Raw genomic sequence first — 16,756 nt, 5'->3', positions numbered from 1 at the left:
GGAAGGAAACCTTCACATCATCTTTAAGGAATGCAGAGAATAAACTAGGGCTTCTGACCTACTGTTCAGTCTGTATGTAGCAAGACTCAGGAGTCCCTGCATTTGAAATTAAAGTGAGGAAAAGTATGAAATGTTTATTGACAAACAAAACAGTTTATTACCATATATTTATTATCATATGATTATAAATTGGATAAACTTTTAATAGTTACTGTTAAGTTAACATTATCATTTCTATAAAGAAAGAAAGAAAGAGTTCTTTCTAATAAATTTAGCATACAAGTTTGTGTTACCAGTGTTGCAAGTTTCCTCAGTATTTCGCTACTTGAAAAACTCAATCTCAGTTACCATAATTTATCTGCATCTACAGCCCTTCTGTACTGTGGGAATATTTCATATGTGACACTGATGAAAGAGAAAATGAAAAGAGAAATGGTTACATTATCATGATACCATATTTTGGAATAAATTTAATAACTGATTTCAGTAGACAAAGAATGTTCAAAATTCTCAGTTATTAATGCATTGCTTTGAAAATAATCAAAGCAATAGCAGAACCTACTAAAATTACTGTGAAAGGGTAATGGCTAATGGAGCAATGACTGAAAGCTTTCCTATTTTCACTGAAGTTCTTCAGGGAGACTTTTTGGTGTCATATCTTTTTATCATTACTAATGTTCTCTCTAAGCTGTGTGGCTGCATAATGACTGAGATGCTCTCGTGCAGGCTGAAATTTTCTTTTAAAAAAATTGCTGGTTCTAAGTCATGATTTACACTGTTGGTTTTCCTTTCCTGTATTCTAATTAGTTTATCAACTGCTGTTGGACTGGTCCAGTTAGGTTACATGATCTTGGCTGGCTGGTGGGCCTTGTTAGAAATGAGATAGGCATCCTTCCTATTTTCAAACATATGGGAAAGCAGTGACTGGTTGCAGCGATTGCTTTACTAGCATCACCTGGTGGCAGAAACCCAAAATTATATGGGATAGATAGATAGATAGACTCAAAGCAATATGAAGGTGATGTCACTTTTAAAGTGCCATGCTCTCATGGCACTTTAAAAGGAGGTTATGTAAAAATTTTCTGCTCAGCACAGTATCAGGTCTTTATGGCTGTAAAATAAAATAAAAAAAGACTGAATGTTGATTGTTACTCTTCATTATTTATTCAGATACACAGGAAATGGGTATGGAATAACGAAGATACAGCAGGACAACCCCACATGGAAGAATCTGTTCACATTTTGCTTGAACAGTTGAGGGTTGTAATCTTTGGGGAAGGCAAAGTGGGAGAGACTGTTTCAAAGGGCAGAAGTAGATGGAATGAAAGAAGAGGCAGTGAATTTGGTTTGGTGAGTTTCAAGATGGACTTCAAAAGGGTGTTGGTTAGCAGTGGCTCTTGTTTTAATGATTTTGGAGGAGAGGGAAGAAATAATAATTGCCAATTCTGCAGAGCACTGTCCATGAAAGTATCTGTAAAATAGGAGCAAGGCAGAAACCGAATGAGAGGGATTGAAGTGGGTATGTGAGAAATGGATCATTAAGCCAGATTGCTCTCTGCTTGATAGAATCAAGTAATCTTAAAGAGGATTTTGGTGCACCACCCTAAATATGGGAGCAATATTCCAAGGCTGGGTAGATTTGGGCTTTGTATAGAGGTAGCATTTGTGAAGGTGTGAAGTAGTCTCGTGCAAAAACCACACCAAGTTTTTCGGCAGTTGCAGAAGTTATAGTTGTGCCAGGAAAGATCGGAGGTGCAGGTCAGTGCAAGAAGAAAAATCTGATTGTGTTTGGATAACTCAGTATTACAGAAGGTAAGGGAGAGGGATGCAAGCTCTTTCTTGCAAGAGATTAGATAGGACTGAGTTTTGGTGGCATTGAAGTTTACAAGATTGTCCTTGCCCCACTGGGATATAGTTTGAAGATCTGAGTTCATCTTTCCATATATAAGTAGCCAAAAGTAGCCACCTTTTGGTTACTTGTATATGGAAATATGACTTCTGCATTACTTCAACTTTAGTATCACTTCTGGGTCTGGCTTCCACTGACGAGATCTCAATAAAGGTCATAACCGGTCTGGGTAGTGGCCCTTCCCATAATGCATAGCATTATACATTTCCACAAGGATATGTAGATTGCATTGTGGAATACTAAGGCAATTGATGTGGGGGTCATTGGCTTCTATATACAAGTAGCCCAGTCGTGAAGTGACTTCACGCACAAACTTTTTTTTTTTGCTTACACTTGGATAAAAGGATGAAACCAAGAATATAATTTCTTGGCATGTTTAATTTATAGGATAACCTAATAAAAAAACTTTCAACCTTTTTTCAATTAATGCTAATAATTTAGTAAAAAAAAATCAGAATTTTTTTTTAACAGAAAAAAAATAAAAAATATCCATTTTTTAACCAGACAAGGTAAGTTAACAGTACTACAACAAAAGGGATAGTGATTGCATATAAGCTTGCCCTACCTTTGCTGTAAGTCACCTTGGTATTGTGCCGCATTGAAAAAACACAATCATGGTGTGAACTTTATATTTTCACATAATAATATTTCTACTACAGCTCTGAAGAAAATATAACAAGGGTCAAAAGAGTGGTTGTTGACTCAGCTCATTAAACTCTTATTATTATTAAGAGAGACCTCCAGAGAGTCAGGAACTCATTGAGAAAGGTCACATAGTATTGCACCAGCTGTCATACCTGTTCTTGAATTCATTCACACTACTTGCACATACTCAACATTCAATGGAATGTTGAAATTATTGAAATGGCAATCCATTTCAATGGTGTGCCACTCAGTGAGAGAAAACTCTAGCTCTCACCCCCTTGTTGACAGCATTCATTTTCAACTTTCAAGGATACCCTCTCATCTTTTTCCAATTCTCCACTAAAATGAAAAATTCCATCTACTGATAGCCTGTATGTCCCTTTCAGAAGTTTGTAAGTCTCAATATATCACCTTGTGATATATTGAGAAATTATTGAAATGACAATCCATTTCAATGGTGTGCCACTCAGTGAGAGAAAACTCTAGCTCTCACCCCCTTGTTGACAGCATTCATTTTCAACTTTCAAGGATACCCTCTCATCTTTTCCCAATTCTCCACTAAAATGAAAAATTCCATCTACTGATAGCCTATATGTCCCTTTCAGAAGTTTGTAAGTCTCAATATATCATCTTTCTTTCTCCTGTCTGCTGCCTACAAATTCAATCTTTCTTTATAATCAGTATTCCACAATCCTGATATCATTTTTAACACACTGTCCTTTGCACGCACGCACGCACACACACACACACACACACACACACACACACACACACACACACACACACACACACACACACACTCTCTCTCTCTCTCTATATATATATATATATATATATACTTTATCAGAATCACCATAGAAACCAGTATACCAGACCTGCACCACAGTACTTTAAGTGAGGTCTTATCAAGTCCTTGTAAAGAGGCAGAATGACTTTTTTCTATTTACATATCAGGGTTCTATTCGCCTTTGTAATTACCTCCGAGTTGTATTTGCAATTCTTTGCTATATCATCATCATCAAATTCCTGCCACATCATCATATCCTGTACCCTCAAGGGGTGTACAGGATATGATGGTACTACATGAAAAATTTTCATCATTACTAACTTCCTATCTACAATTTTCCTCCAAATCAGTCTGTTACTTGTCAAGACTCCAACATTATCAGATCTTATATTTCTATCGTCTAAGGCACTTTGTACCGTATCGATCCACCTATATCTTGGTCTTCCTCTGGGTCGTTTTCCTGCCAACCTGTGCAGTGAACACTTGTTTTGCTAATCTTTCCTCACCCATTCTGTTTAACTGACCATACCACTTAAGATCATCATCATCATCAAATTCCTGCCATGTACCCTCAAGGGGTGTACAGGATATGACAGTACTACATGAAAAAATTACATCATTACTAACTTCCTATCTACAATTTTCCTCCAAATCAGTCTGTTACTTGTCAAGACTCCAACATTATCAGATCTTATATTTCTATCGTCTAAGGCACTTTGTACCGTATCAATCCACCTATATCTTGGTCTTCCTCTGGGTCGTTTTCCTGCCAACCTGGCAGAGAACATTTGTTTTGCTAATCTTTCCTCTCCCATTCTATTTAAGTGACCATACCATCTGAGATTAGCTCTGCTAACGCATTCCTGGATGCTGACAATGTCAAGTTCTTTCCTAATATCCTCATTTTTAATATGATATTGCCATTGATGCCATCTGTTCACGCCTCTAATCTTTCTCAGGACTCTCACATCTGCGGTCTCTAGTCTTTGGTCAAGTGTTTTACTTCTGACCCAGCTCTCAGATCCATAAGTTAAAATTGGTTTGAACACAGTCTTGTATAGAGCTAATTTAGTGTTCCGACTAATTTCTTTCTTATTCCATATGAATTTATTCAGTTGACTTCCCACGATACCAGCTTTGCTGATTCTGTTGTCTATTTCTATATTTAGTTTACCATCTTCAGTGAAAATTGTGCCTAAGTAGCTGAAATGTTTTACTTGTTCCACAGGTTCTCCATTCACAACACAGTTGACATTTTCAATGATTCTGCCTATTTTCATTGTCTTTGTCTTTTTATTGCTGACCGTCATACCATATCTATTACAACAGCTATTCAATTTAGTCAGAGAATCTTGCAGACTTGTAGCGGATTTATTTAGAAGTATAACATCATCCGCATAAAGCAAAGAGCTGACATTAACATCTCCAATTTTGATATCAGGTTTAATACCACATTCCTTGATAATGTGATCCATATAGATAATGAATAACAGAGGGGATAATGTACATCCTTGTCTCGCACCAGATTTAACATTAAACCATCTTCCTGTACTTCCTTCAATTCTAACTGCTGACTCACAACTCAAATAAAGACTAAGTATTGCTTGATATAATGCCCCATTGACACCATATAACTGCAGCGTATTGAATAGCTTCTCTCTTGGCACCTTGTCATATGCCTTTTCCAAATCGACAAAACTTAAATACAGATCTTTGTTATATTCCCATGCTTTCTCGACTATTTGTCGTAAAGTGAAGATCTGATCCTGACAGCCTCTATTTGGCCTGAATCCAGCTTGTTCTTCACCAAGCTTTTCTTCCACAATTCTTCTCAACCGTTTCTCAAGTATACTTGCATAGATCTTGCCAGGAACACTCAGTAGGGAAATACCTCTGTAATTCTCACATTCTGTTTTATTTCCCTTTTTATATATGGGTACTATGAGAGCTCTACTCCAATCATCGGGAATTCGTCCCTCTGTCCAGGCTTTCTGAACTATGCAGTGCAGCCACTGTAAGACTCTTATACCACCATACTTCAGCATTTCTGGTCGAATATCATCTACTCCTGCTGCCTTTCCACATTTCAAGCCTTTGATGGCTTTTTCTACTTCAAGTATGGATATGTTTTCCTGACTGCATGCCTGGTCAGTGTTTTTTATCACTGTGCTGTCATCACTGCTTGTTTCATTTAGCAGTTTTTCAAAGTAATTACTCCATACTTCAAGGATATCTTTTTCTCCTGTTTTCATTTCACCTTTATCATCTCTAATTCCTTTTACAGCACTCTTTCCTCCATTCCTAAGCTTCTTCAACAACCTCCAGAATATTTTGCCACCTTCTTGATATTTATTTTCTATATTCTTGCCAAAGTCCTCCCATGACTTTTGTTTAGCTAGTTTTACACACTGTTTAGCTTTCTTACATTTGTCTCTGTATTCTGTAAGAGTAAAAGCTGACTTATTTGCCAGGAACGTTTGATATGCTTTCTTCTTTTCCTTCACTGCCTCTTTAACTTCCTGTGTCCACCAGGGAGTTCTGATTTTTTTATCCTTGCACACAACCTCACCACATGCCTCTCTGGCAGAATCAATCAATGTTTCCTTCAGAGTTTGCCACTGAATCTCCAAGGTTTGATTCCTGTTCTCAAACTCTTTCATTTTCATTTCAATAATCTTTCTGTATTTTAGTCTACAGTTTACATCTGAGAGCTGCTCAACTTTTATTCGCTTTAAAACTTTCTTACATGTTATTCTTTTCAATATGAAATTCAATTTTATCCTGCTCAAGACTAAATAGTGATCACTTCCAATTTCAAATCCTCTGTACACTCTGGTGTCCTGCACCAGGGAGAAAACATCACTATCAACAATAACATAGTCAATGAGACTTTTCTTATTCCTAGCCTCTTCTCTCCATGTGAATTTGTGCACATTTTTATGTTGGAACATGGTGTTAGTAATAACCAGTCCATGTCCTGAGCAGAAATCCAACAGATATTTGCCATTATTATTAGACCACTTAAGATTAGATCTGCTAATGCATTATTGGATGCTGACAATGTCAAGTTCTTTCCTAATATCCTCATTTTTAATATGATATTGTCATTGATGCCATCTGTTCACTCCTCTAATCTTTCTCAGAACTCTCATATCTGCAGCCTCTAGTCTTTGGTCAAGTGTTTTACTTCTGCCCCAGCTCTCAGATCCATAAGTTAAAACTGGTTTGAACACTGTATTGTATACAGCTAATTTAGTGTTCTGACTAATTTCTCTCTTATTGCATATGAATTTATTCAGCTGACTTCCTACCATACCAGCTTTGTTGATTCTGTTGCCTATTTCCATATTTAATTTACCATCTTCACTAAAAATCTTGCCTAAGTAGCTGAAACGTTTTACTTGTTCCACAGGTTCTCCGTTCACAATGCAATTGACATTTTCAATGATTCTGCCTATTTTCATTGTCTTTGTTTTTTTATTACTGACCTTCTTACCATATCTATTACAACAGTTATTCAATTTAGTCAGGGAATCTTGTAGATTTGTAATAGATTTATTTAGAAGTATAACATCATCCTCATAAAGCAAAGAGCTGACATTAACATCTCCAATTTTGATATCAGGTTTAATACCACTTTCCTTCATAATGTGATCCATATAGATAATGAATAACAGAGGGGATAATGTACATCCTTGTCTCACATCAGATTTAACATTAAACCATCTTCCTATACTTCCTTCAATTCTAACTGCTGACTTACAACTCAAATAAAGACTAAGTATTGCTTGATATGATGCCCCATTGACACCATATAACTGTAGCATTTTGATCTTTGCTATATGACTCTTGAATTCCAACTTCCCATCTGCTTAAATTCCAAGAACCCTAGCCTGGTCAGTTTCTTCTAGCATAATCCCACCAATATAATATGACATTGGATATCTCATCATACCATAGTGCGTAACTTTACAATACTAACATTAAATGGATAGCCATTTTCACATGCCCACATTTTCAGCCTATTCTGATCATTCTGTATATCAATTGCATTGCTGATGACCCTGAATGTCTTCGCATCAGCAGAAAATAGCTATACATTACCTGTCAAATCCTTCTTAATGTCATTAATGTATAAATTGAATAACAATGGAACAAGGATTCTGATCCTTGTTGTACACCACTGGTTATCTTAAATCTTGCAGGTACATATCTCTCATATACCACTTTTTTGATATCAGGGGTGATTGATTCATTCAATCCAATACCCTTGGAGGGTAATGGATGGCAATGCTGTAGCCAATGAAGTTCTAACTGAGGCTCGGCTATTGCTGTTACCCTCCTGCCATGATCAGAGCTTTAATAGCTCAATAACACCTTATCCATACACTGTCCTCTACAGATAACGGGGAAGATGAAAAGCATTCTTGCTTTGCCCCTTTAAGCCAGTTCTTATAAGGATAAGGATTTTGATATCAGTCATCCTCTTATCCAGTATTTTATAATTCAATCCCATATTCTCCAATTTATGCAATAGTCTTCCATGCTATATTCTGTCCAGAGCCTAACGAAATTCAAAAAGTATCATGCTATATCCATCCCCCCCCCTTGTCTGACTCATTGGTAACATTATAAATGAAAATGTAAAAATATGCATTCATTCTCCTTGTCTAACTCAACAGTTACAGTATTATAGAATGTGAGCAAGTTGCTCAAACATGACCTTTCCGTAGTAAACCCATGCTGTTCATTGCAAAGTACACATTCTTTGTCAACCTATTTCTGTCAACCTATTAACAATCTTCACCATCACTCCATAGATACTGATAGGTCGATAGTTTGATACTTCAATCTTCGCACCACCCATGTGCAGTGGGATTACCATACATTCTTTCCACTCTTGTTGAATCTTCCCTGATCTGAGACTCAAATTATATAGCCTGATCAAAGGAACAGCCAGTTCAGCTGAACACTCTTTTAGCATATGTGCTGATATCCCATGAGTCTCTATTACCAAATTCTTGTTCAGTTTGTGCAACAGCTCTAGTACATTCCCCTCATATACCTGAATTCCTTCATCCATTAAAGAGGTAGCAGTGAGCGCAATGTTTCATACACCTGGTTGATAGTTTTTAGCAAAGTGGGCACTGATTAGTTGAACAATCTCTTCTGCATATGTCTCCCACTCGTCATCTACCTTCAGTATAGTTATTCTTTCACATTTAATCTTTCTTTTACTTGCAGTATAACAATAAAATTCTTTTGAATTGTCTTTATCTTGCATAGCCAGTTTCTTTTCATACTCAGATTTAGTTTTTTGTATAATAGTTGTGACTCTTCTGGTCTGCTCCTTATAATTTTCATAACTGATATCATCTTTATGCACATGGTATTTTTTTCACATATTTTTCTTATGAATCTCTTGCTTAATAAGATTACATATCCATTTCATTCCTGTATATTAGAGACACATTGTGATATTATATGATTTAAGTATTTTTCAAATGTTTCCCCTGCACTGTCATTATCCTTCCCATCCAACAACTGATACCATGGCACAGAATCCAGCATACCCTCTCTGTTGATCATAATTCTTGCTTTAGAGTCCAGCTTGTAACCTATTCTGAATGGAACGTTCATAAACTTAGCACTTTACAAGCGTTCTGCATGATCACTCTCACCAACGGGAGGCAGAATAGTTGCATCTTTTACTGCCCCCCCCCCTCCCCCGACACTGTAATTAGATGTAACACTCTTTGACCTACAGTTCCTTCTGTCACATGCTGCTCAAGGAAGACCTCAATAAATTCGATTTCATTCTTTTCATGAGATTTCAATGCTACCCAATCAAAATTGGATAATTAAAGTCCTCCATTATGATTACTCATTTCACACCCCATCATGTTTAATTGTTAATGCATTTCTTTGTCACTAGCAACCATTTCACTAGGTCTGTAATAACACTCAACTATGCATTTGATCTCATTAGACTCCACCTCATACCTTCAAACTCACTGTCACATGAGAAACTTTTACTAGTATTACAATCATAGGTCTCAATCCAATTAATAATCTCAGGTGGTATGGTCACTTAAACAGAATGGGAAAGGAAAGATTAGCAAAACAAGTGTTCTCTGCCAGGTTGACAGGAAAAAGACTCAGAGGAAGATCAAGATATAAGTGGAGAACCAGAAGAACACAAACACCAGAAGACTCCTTGCCAGCCTGGTTGACCGAGTGGTTAGCGTATCCGCTCTCTAGCCAAAAGGCTGCAGGTTTGAATCCCGCAATGGGCATGGATGTTTGTGATTGTCTGTGAAAATAGTGGTGGTCGGTAGTAGATGCCGCTGGTGTAGATGATGAAGGTAGTTGCGGTTGGTGGAGTAGTGGAGACGGAGATTTGTAGAGCAGGTGCCCTCCCTCAATGAGTCTTTGGAGTCCCTGGAGGTGTTATTTAACAATAATAATAATACAGAGCAGTTGAGGGAATGTTGATTACAGAATTTGGTGGATATTAGAGATGATAGAGACCTTTGAGTTGGTGAAGGAATTCTACCATATTAATACAGAAGAAATTATAAAAAGAGTGGATGGTAAGATAGGAAGAACGAGAGGCTTGAGTGGACCTCTCACAATGGAATATGGATTACAGAGAATGTACCTTTTTACTTTTTTACATTGTTATGTAATTATCCTCTGCATTTTCTGATTTTCTGTGTTTCTTAAAATCTTCAGTCATGGGGGGAAAAAGTGTAAAGGCATGTTTAGATTAAATGTTTAAAAATTTACATGAAACACTAATTGCTTCAGGAAACGAGCAAATTGTATTTTAAATTTGTTGCAGTGTGATTAGGCTTCTTCTTTATATCAAAATTATAACTGTATTCTATTTTCAGATTTATAACAGACCAGCACATTATGGAATAGAGTAAGTTGATTTAATACTTTTCCTCATATTCATTTTACATCTGAATAGGCAATAGTATTTCTATCTTATTAACAGCAACTGCAACAATCCTATTTGGGTCATAGTTAATTGGGTCTGAAGAACACTTCAGAACCATTCATTTTGAAGTGTTCTTCAAAACGGAGAAATATTAAATAAATGTGGGTGTGAATGCAAGCTGTTCTCTTTTCCTTTATAAAGTTTGAAGCAGTAACCCAGGGAATCATAGTAAGCATAATCAATATATATTATTCTCATAATTTTGTGAAATAATTAACTTGATTGTCAATGACAGAAAGAAAATATGAACCTTCCATATTGTATTAATATATCAATTTTATTATTATTATAATTATTATAATTGACAGTGGTGTGAGCATGGCCATCTGTTGGAAGGAGACAGGAATGGAGTGAAATAATGTACTGTGCAGAAGTATTAGCATATGAAAGAAATACCATCACTTTTTTATTGTGATTTTTGACTAATCAAACAGTTCAGAGTGCATGCTCTAAATTAACTTTAAGGAAGGCTTCTTTCATGGGACAATGTTATTAATTAATTGTACACTTTGCATATCTTATCTTGAATTAAGTTTTGTTTCCTAATTGAAAAGTATTCTGTACAATGCCTATAATTTATGAACTTTGCATTCATTGCTGGCCTTATTGGTCAGCAATGAATTCAGCCTGTGGATTCGAATCACTGTTTAAGATCATTGGATCTGCTTATCTGAAAGCCAAAAATAAAAATATTTTAAAAAATCCAATGCATGATGCTACTGTTCTATAGGTTTACAATTTTTCTTCAGTGGGAGTTGCATAAATACCATAGGTTTTTATGACATCTGCAAGATGGATGCAGTGACTCTCAAACGGCAATTTATAGAAACGCGAATTGGGCTAAAACAGTATCCCCTTTTCCCAGAGTCCTTTATTATCACATTGAAGCTAATGAATTAGGAAACAAATAGCTTTTTATTTTTTTTTCCTGTTCATACTCTACTTAACAAAAATGTTAAGACCCCCCCCCCCCCCCCAATTGTTGCAGATATCATATAGTTCCTTAATTTGGTATTTATTTTTTCTTATGATATTCTTGTGTTGCATAGATGAGAGATAATCAGAGTAGTCTCTGTTGTTTTTACAAGTTATTCTGTGGAGAGAGAGAGATTTAAATTCTTTATGATAAATAGATTCTTCTTCTTGAGTATTCTGCAATTGAGTAGGTTCTTCTCTTAGTAGCAAAAACTTTCCTTCCACTCTCTTTTGTTCTGATCCTTCTCTTTCAAGGTTGTGTACCTGTCTCCATTCAGTGTCATCTAACATTGTTTTCCTTACTCTTACTCTTGGTCTTTTTCCATCTACTACTTTCCTTTGATGGCATCTCTGATGATTCCATTCCCTCTCAGAATATGTTCGATCCAGTTTCCCTTTCTTCTTTTTATTCTCCTTAACAGCCTTCTTTCTTCTACTCTTTTTAAGACCTCTTCATTAGTTATTTTATCTGTCCATTTGATTTTTTCCATCCGTCTCCAAATCCACATCTCAAAGCTTTCCAAAATCTTACTTTCTTCAATGTCCAAGTTTCAGCTGCATAGAGGGCAACACTCCACACAGAAGATTTTATTAGTCTTTTCTTTAGGTTTCTAACCATTTTACTTATGAATCAATTCCATTTTCTATTAAAGGCATCTCTTCCTAGCTATTCTTGCCTTTATGTCACTTTTACATCTTCCATCGTCACACTTCCTAGATATTTAAATGTCTTTACTTGATTCAATTTTTTGCCATTTATTCTGATATCCATATTTGCTTCTTTTCTTGCTATTTTCGTTTTCTTATGTTAATTTTCATTCCATAATTGATATAGGATTCCAGTAATCTATTCAACAGATGTTGTAGTCCTGTTTCAGTATTTGATAATAATGCCTTGTCATCTGCATATCTTATTGCAAATATCTACTTCCTATCTTTATACCTTCTTCTGAATTCTCCAGTGCCTCTTTTAACATTGCTTCAGAATACATGTTAAACAAAATTGATGACAGAGAACGGTCTTGTCTTACTCATTGTCCAATGATACCTGGTTCTGTTGTACCATATATGTCTCTGACCATGGCGGTTTGTCCCATATATAGTGAAATAATTAGTCTTCTGTCTTTCCAATCTATATAAATCTTTTCCATTACTTCAACCATCTTATCCCACTTTACAAAGGCAAAAGCTTTTTCAAAATCTATATAACAGATATTAACTTCTTTATTCACTTCTAGACTTCGTTCACTTACTATTCTTAACAGTTCAATCCCACATCTTCTTCCCCTACCCTTCCTGAAACCAAACTGATAATCTCCAAGAAATTCTTCCACCTCAGATGCAATTCTTTGTGTTAAAATTCTCATAAGTATTTTTGATGTATGGGAAATGAGGCTTATCATCATCATCAAATTCCTGCCATGTACCCTCAAGGGGAGTACAGGATATGATAGTACTACATGAAAAATTTACATCATTACTAACTTCCTATCTACAAATTTCCTCCAGATCAGTCTGTTACTTGTCAAGACTCCAATATTATCAGATCTTATATTTCTGTCATCTAAGGTACTTTGTACCGTATCAATTCACCTATATCTTGGTCTTCCTCTGGGTCGTTTTCCTGTCACCCTGGCAGAGAACACTTGTTTTGCCAATCTTTCCTCGCCCATTCCATTTAAATGACCGTACCACCTGAGATTAGCTCTGCTAATGCATTCATGGATGCTGACAATGTCAAGTTCTTTCCTAATATCCTCGTTTTTAATATGATATTGCCATTGATGCCATCTGTTCACACCTCTAATCTTTCTCAGGACTCTCATATCTGCGGTCTCTAGTCTTTGGTCAAGGGTTTTACTTCTGACTCAGCTCTCAGATCCATAAGTTAAAACTGGTTTGAACACTGTCTTGTATACAGCTAATTTAGTGTTCCGACTAATTTCTCTCTTATTCCATATGAATTTATTCAGTTGACTTCCTACTATACCAGCTTTATTGATTCTGTTGTCTATTTCCATATTTAATTTACCATCTTCACTAAAAATCTTGCCTAAGTAGCTGAAACGTTTTACTTTTATTATTATTTATTATTATTATTTGACACCTCCAGGGAGTCCAAAGACTCATCGAGGGAGAGTGTGCCAACAGCATCGAACGATTGTCCCCCTTTCAACTACTAACCGTGCTCAAACTTACTTAACTAAGCCATTAGTAGCAGAGGCTCTACCAATCGACCAACCTTTGCCGGCTTGTTCCACAGGTTTTCCATTCACAATGCACTTGACATTTTCAACGATTCTGCCTATTTTCATTGTCTTTGTCTTTTTATTGCTGACTTTCATACCATATCTATTACAACAGTTATTCAGTTTAGTCAAGGAATCTTGCAGACTTGTAGCAGATTTATTGATAAGTATAACATCATCCGCATAAAGCAAAGAGCTGACATTAACATCTCCAATTTTGATATCATGTTTGATACCACTTTCCTTCATAATGTGATCCATATAGATAATGAATAACAGAGGGGATAATGTACATCCTTGTCTCACACCAGATTTAACATTAAACCATCTTCCTGTACTTCCTTCAATTCTACTGACTTACAACTCAAATAAAGACTAAGTTGCTTGATATAATGCCCCATTGACACCTTATAACTGTAGCGTATTGAATAGCTTCTCTCTTGGCACCTTATCATATGCCAGATCTACAAAACTCAAATAGAGATCTTTGTTATATTCCCATGATTTCTCAATGATTTGTCGTAAAGTGAGGATCTGACCCTGACAGCCGCTATTTGGCCGGAATCCAGCTTGTTCTTCACCCAGCTTTTCTTCTACAATTCTTCTCAACCGTTTCTCAAGTATACTTGCATATATCTTACCAGGAACACTCAGTAAGCAAAATACCTCTGTAATTCTCACATTCAGTTTTATTTCCCTTTTTATATATGGCTACTATGAGAGCTCTACTCCAATCATCGGGAATTCGTCCCTCTGTCCAGGCCTTCTGAACTATGCAGTGCAGCAACTGCAAGAATTTTATATTTTATACCACCATACTTCAGCATTTCTGGTTGAATATCATCTACTCCTGCTGCCTTTCCACATTTTAATCCTTTGATGGCTTTTTCTACTTCAAGTATGGATATGTATTCTTGACTGTATGCCTGTTGAGTGTTTTTTACCACTGTGCTATCACTGCTCGTTTCATTTAGCAATTTTTCGAAGTAATTACTCCATACTTCAAGAATATCTTTTTCTCCCGTTTTCATCTCATCTTTATCATCTCTAACTCCTTTTACAGCACTCTTTCCTCCATTCCTCCAGATTATCTTACCTCCAGATTATCTTACCACTTTCTTGATATTTATTTTCTATGTTCTTGCCAAAGTCCTCTTATGACTTTTGTTTAGCTAGTTTTACACAGTGTTTCGCTTTCTTACATTTGTCTCTGTATTCTCTAAGAGCACAAGCTGACTTATTTGCCAGGAACTTTTGATATGCTTTCTTCTTTTCCTTCACTGCCTCTTTAACTTGTTCACCTGTGTCCACCATGGAGTTCTGATTTTTCTATCCTTGCAGACAACCTCACACATGCCTCTCTGGCTGAATCAATCAAGGTTTTCTTCAAGGCTTGCCACTGAATCTCTAAAGTTTGGTTCCTGTTCTCAAACTCTTTCATTTTTTTCTTCAATAATCTTTGTGTATCTTAGTCTACAGTTCACATCTGAGAGCTGCTCAACTTTAATTTGTTTTAAAACTTTCTTACATGTTATTCTTTTCAATATGAAATTCATTTTTATCCTGCTCAAGACTAAATAGTAATCACTTCCAATTCCAAATCCTCTGTACACTCTGGTGTCCTGCACCAGGGAGAAAACATCACTATCAACAATAACATAGTCAATGAGACTTTTCTTATTTCTTGCATCTTCTCTCCATGTGAATTTGTGCACATTTTTATGTTGGAACATGGTGTTAGTAATAACCAGTCCATGTCCTGAGCAGAAATCCAACAAATATTTGCCATTATTATTAGCTTTGCTCTTTTCTCCAAATTTTCCCAATATATTTTTGTATGTCTGACAATCATTTCCTACTCTGCTATTTAGATCGCCAACAAGAACCAACTTTTGCTTTTTTATTGTGTCAGTTTCTTTCTCTAAATCCTCAAAAAATTCCTCCACTTCTACCTTAGTAGAACCTTCCGTGGGACCATAGGCACAAATAAGTCTCATTGTCCAGTTCCCCATTCTGATATTTGCCCACATCACTCTACTTGAGACTGCCTGCAATTCAAGAAGATTAGCCTCGTATTTAGTGTTGAATACTATGGCTACTCCTTTTCCTTGATTGTCATTGCCTGAATATAATATATTCAGTCAATGACAAATTAGGAGGAAATGAGGCTTATTGTTCTGCAATCCTTGCAGTTCACTGCATTACTTTTCTTTGGTATAGGTCAGTGGTTCCGAAAGTGTGTACCGCAGTGCCCTGGGGAGCCGCAGCTTCTTCACAGGGGGCACTGCGATTACAAAATTTTCATGATTTTATTTCCATTTTCAATTCGATGTGATAGGATGCGACATGTAGCAGACTTGATGCAAACCAGTAACTCACTTAGTGATAACTGTTTGCAGAAGCCTCTACAAATGGTTAATGGCGCTCTACAATAATTAAGTTTCTCGATTGTTTTAGTAGTTTCTCAAATTTTCTCGGTACATTATGTTCGTATATAAATAGCTGTCAGTTTCCCACGGTCTTAGTGTTGAATTAGTTTTTGGAGATTGTATCAACTGAATATTGTTGTGATTTAGTCAAGTGAAGTTTTTGAAGTATTTTTTCTCATATGTATTTTTAAAAATGGATCGGTGTTTACTAAACAGTAATAAGCATTGTGAGAGAGAAAATAAAGCAGGCACACCGTCAAGTGGCAAGAGTGTGAAGAAGCGTAAATATCGAAAATATGATGACAGTTATTTGGACTTTGGTTTTACGTCAACAGAAGTCAATGGTAAAGGGAGGCTGTAGTATGTACTGTGTGTATGACAGTTTTGGCACCAGAGCATGCTACGAAGTAAGTCATCATCATCATCAAATTCCTGCCATGTACCCTCAAGGGGTGTACAGGATCACGAAGTAAGTTGAAACACCATTTAGAAACCAATGATCCCAGCATGGTTAGTACATCTTGTGACTACTTTACCAGAAAGTTAAAAGAGTTAAATCAACAAAAAGTAGTTTTTATAAGCAGCCATCAATACTAAGCAATGCTTTGCTAGCATCTTCCAAGGTAGCGCATAGAATCGCAAAATATAAGAAGCCTCATACCATCGCAGAAAAACTCATTCTACCGGCTGCTGTAGATATGGTTAACATTATGATCGGTGAGTCTGCTGGGAAGCTGCTTTCAAAACTGCCCTTGT

At 36.3% G+C, this 16,756-nt stretch overlaps 1 protein-coding gene across 1 annotated transcript in view; it reads left to right on the top strand.

Moving 5' to 3' along the window:
- LOC150093777 (N-chimaerin-like) overlaps positions 1 to 16,756 on the top strand; it is a 274,033-nt gene that overhangs the window by 63,739 nt on the left and 193,538 nt on the right. The window contains exon 4 of the mRNA XM_090412511.1: positions 10,238 to 10,269. Within this exon, the coding sequence (XP_090268637.1) occupies positions 10,238 to 10,269 (32 nt within the window). The remainder of the gene's footprint in view (positions 1 to 10,237; positions 10,270 to 16,756) is intronic.

The sequence above is a fragment of the Typopeltis vanoorti genome, chromosome 23, assembly GCF_054136105.1.
Source record: "Typopeltis vanoorti isolate ZY-2024b chromosome 23, IOZ_Tvanoo_1.0, whole genome shotgun sequence".
Taxonomy (NCBI): Eukaryota; Metazoa; Arthropoda; class Arachnida; order Uropygi; family Thelyphonidae; genus Typopeltis; species Typopeltis vanoorti.
Note: the sequence above shows the minus strand (reverse complement) of the source record. Positions and strands in the feature narration are given on the sequence as shown.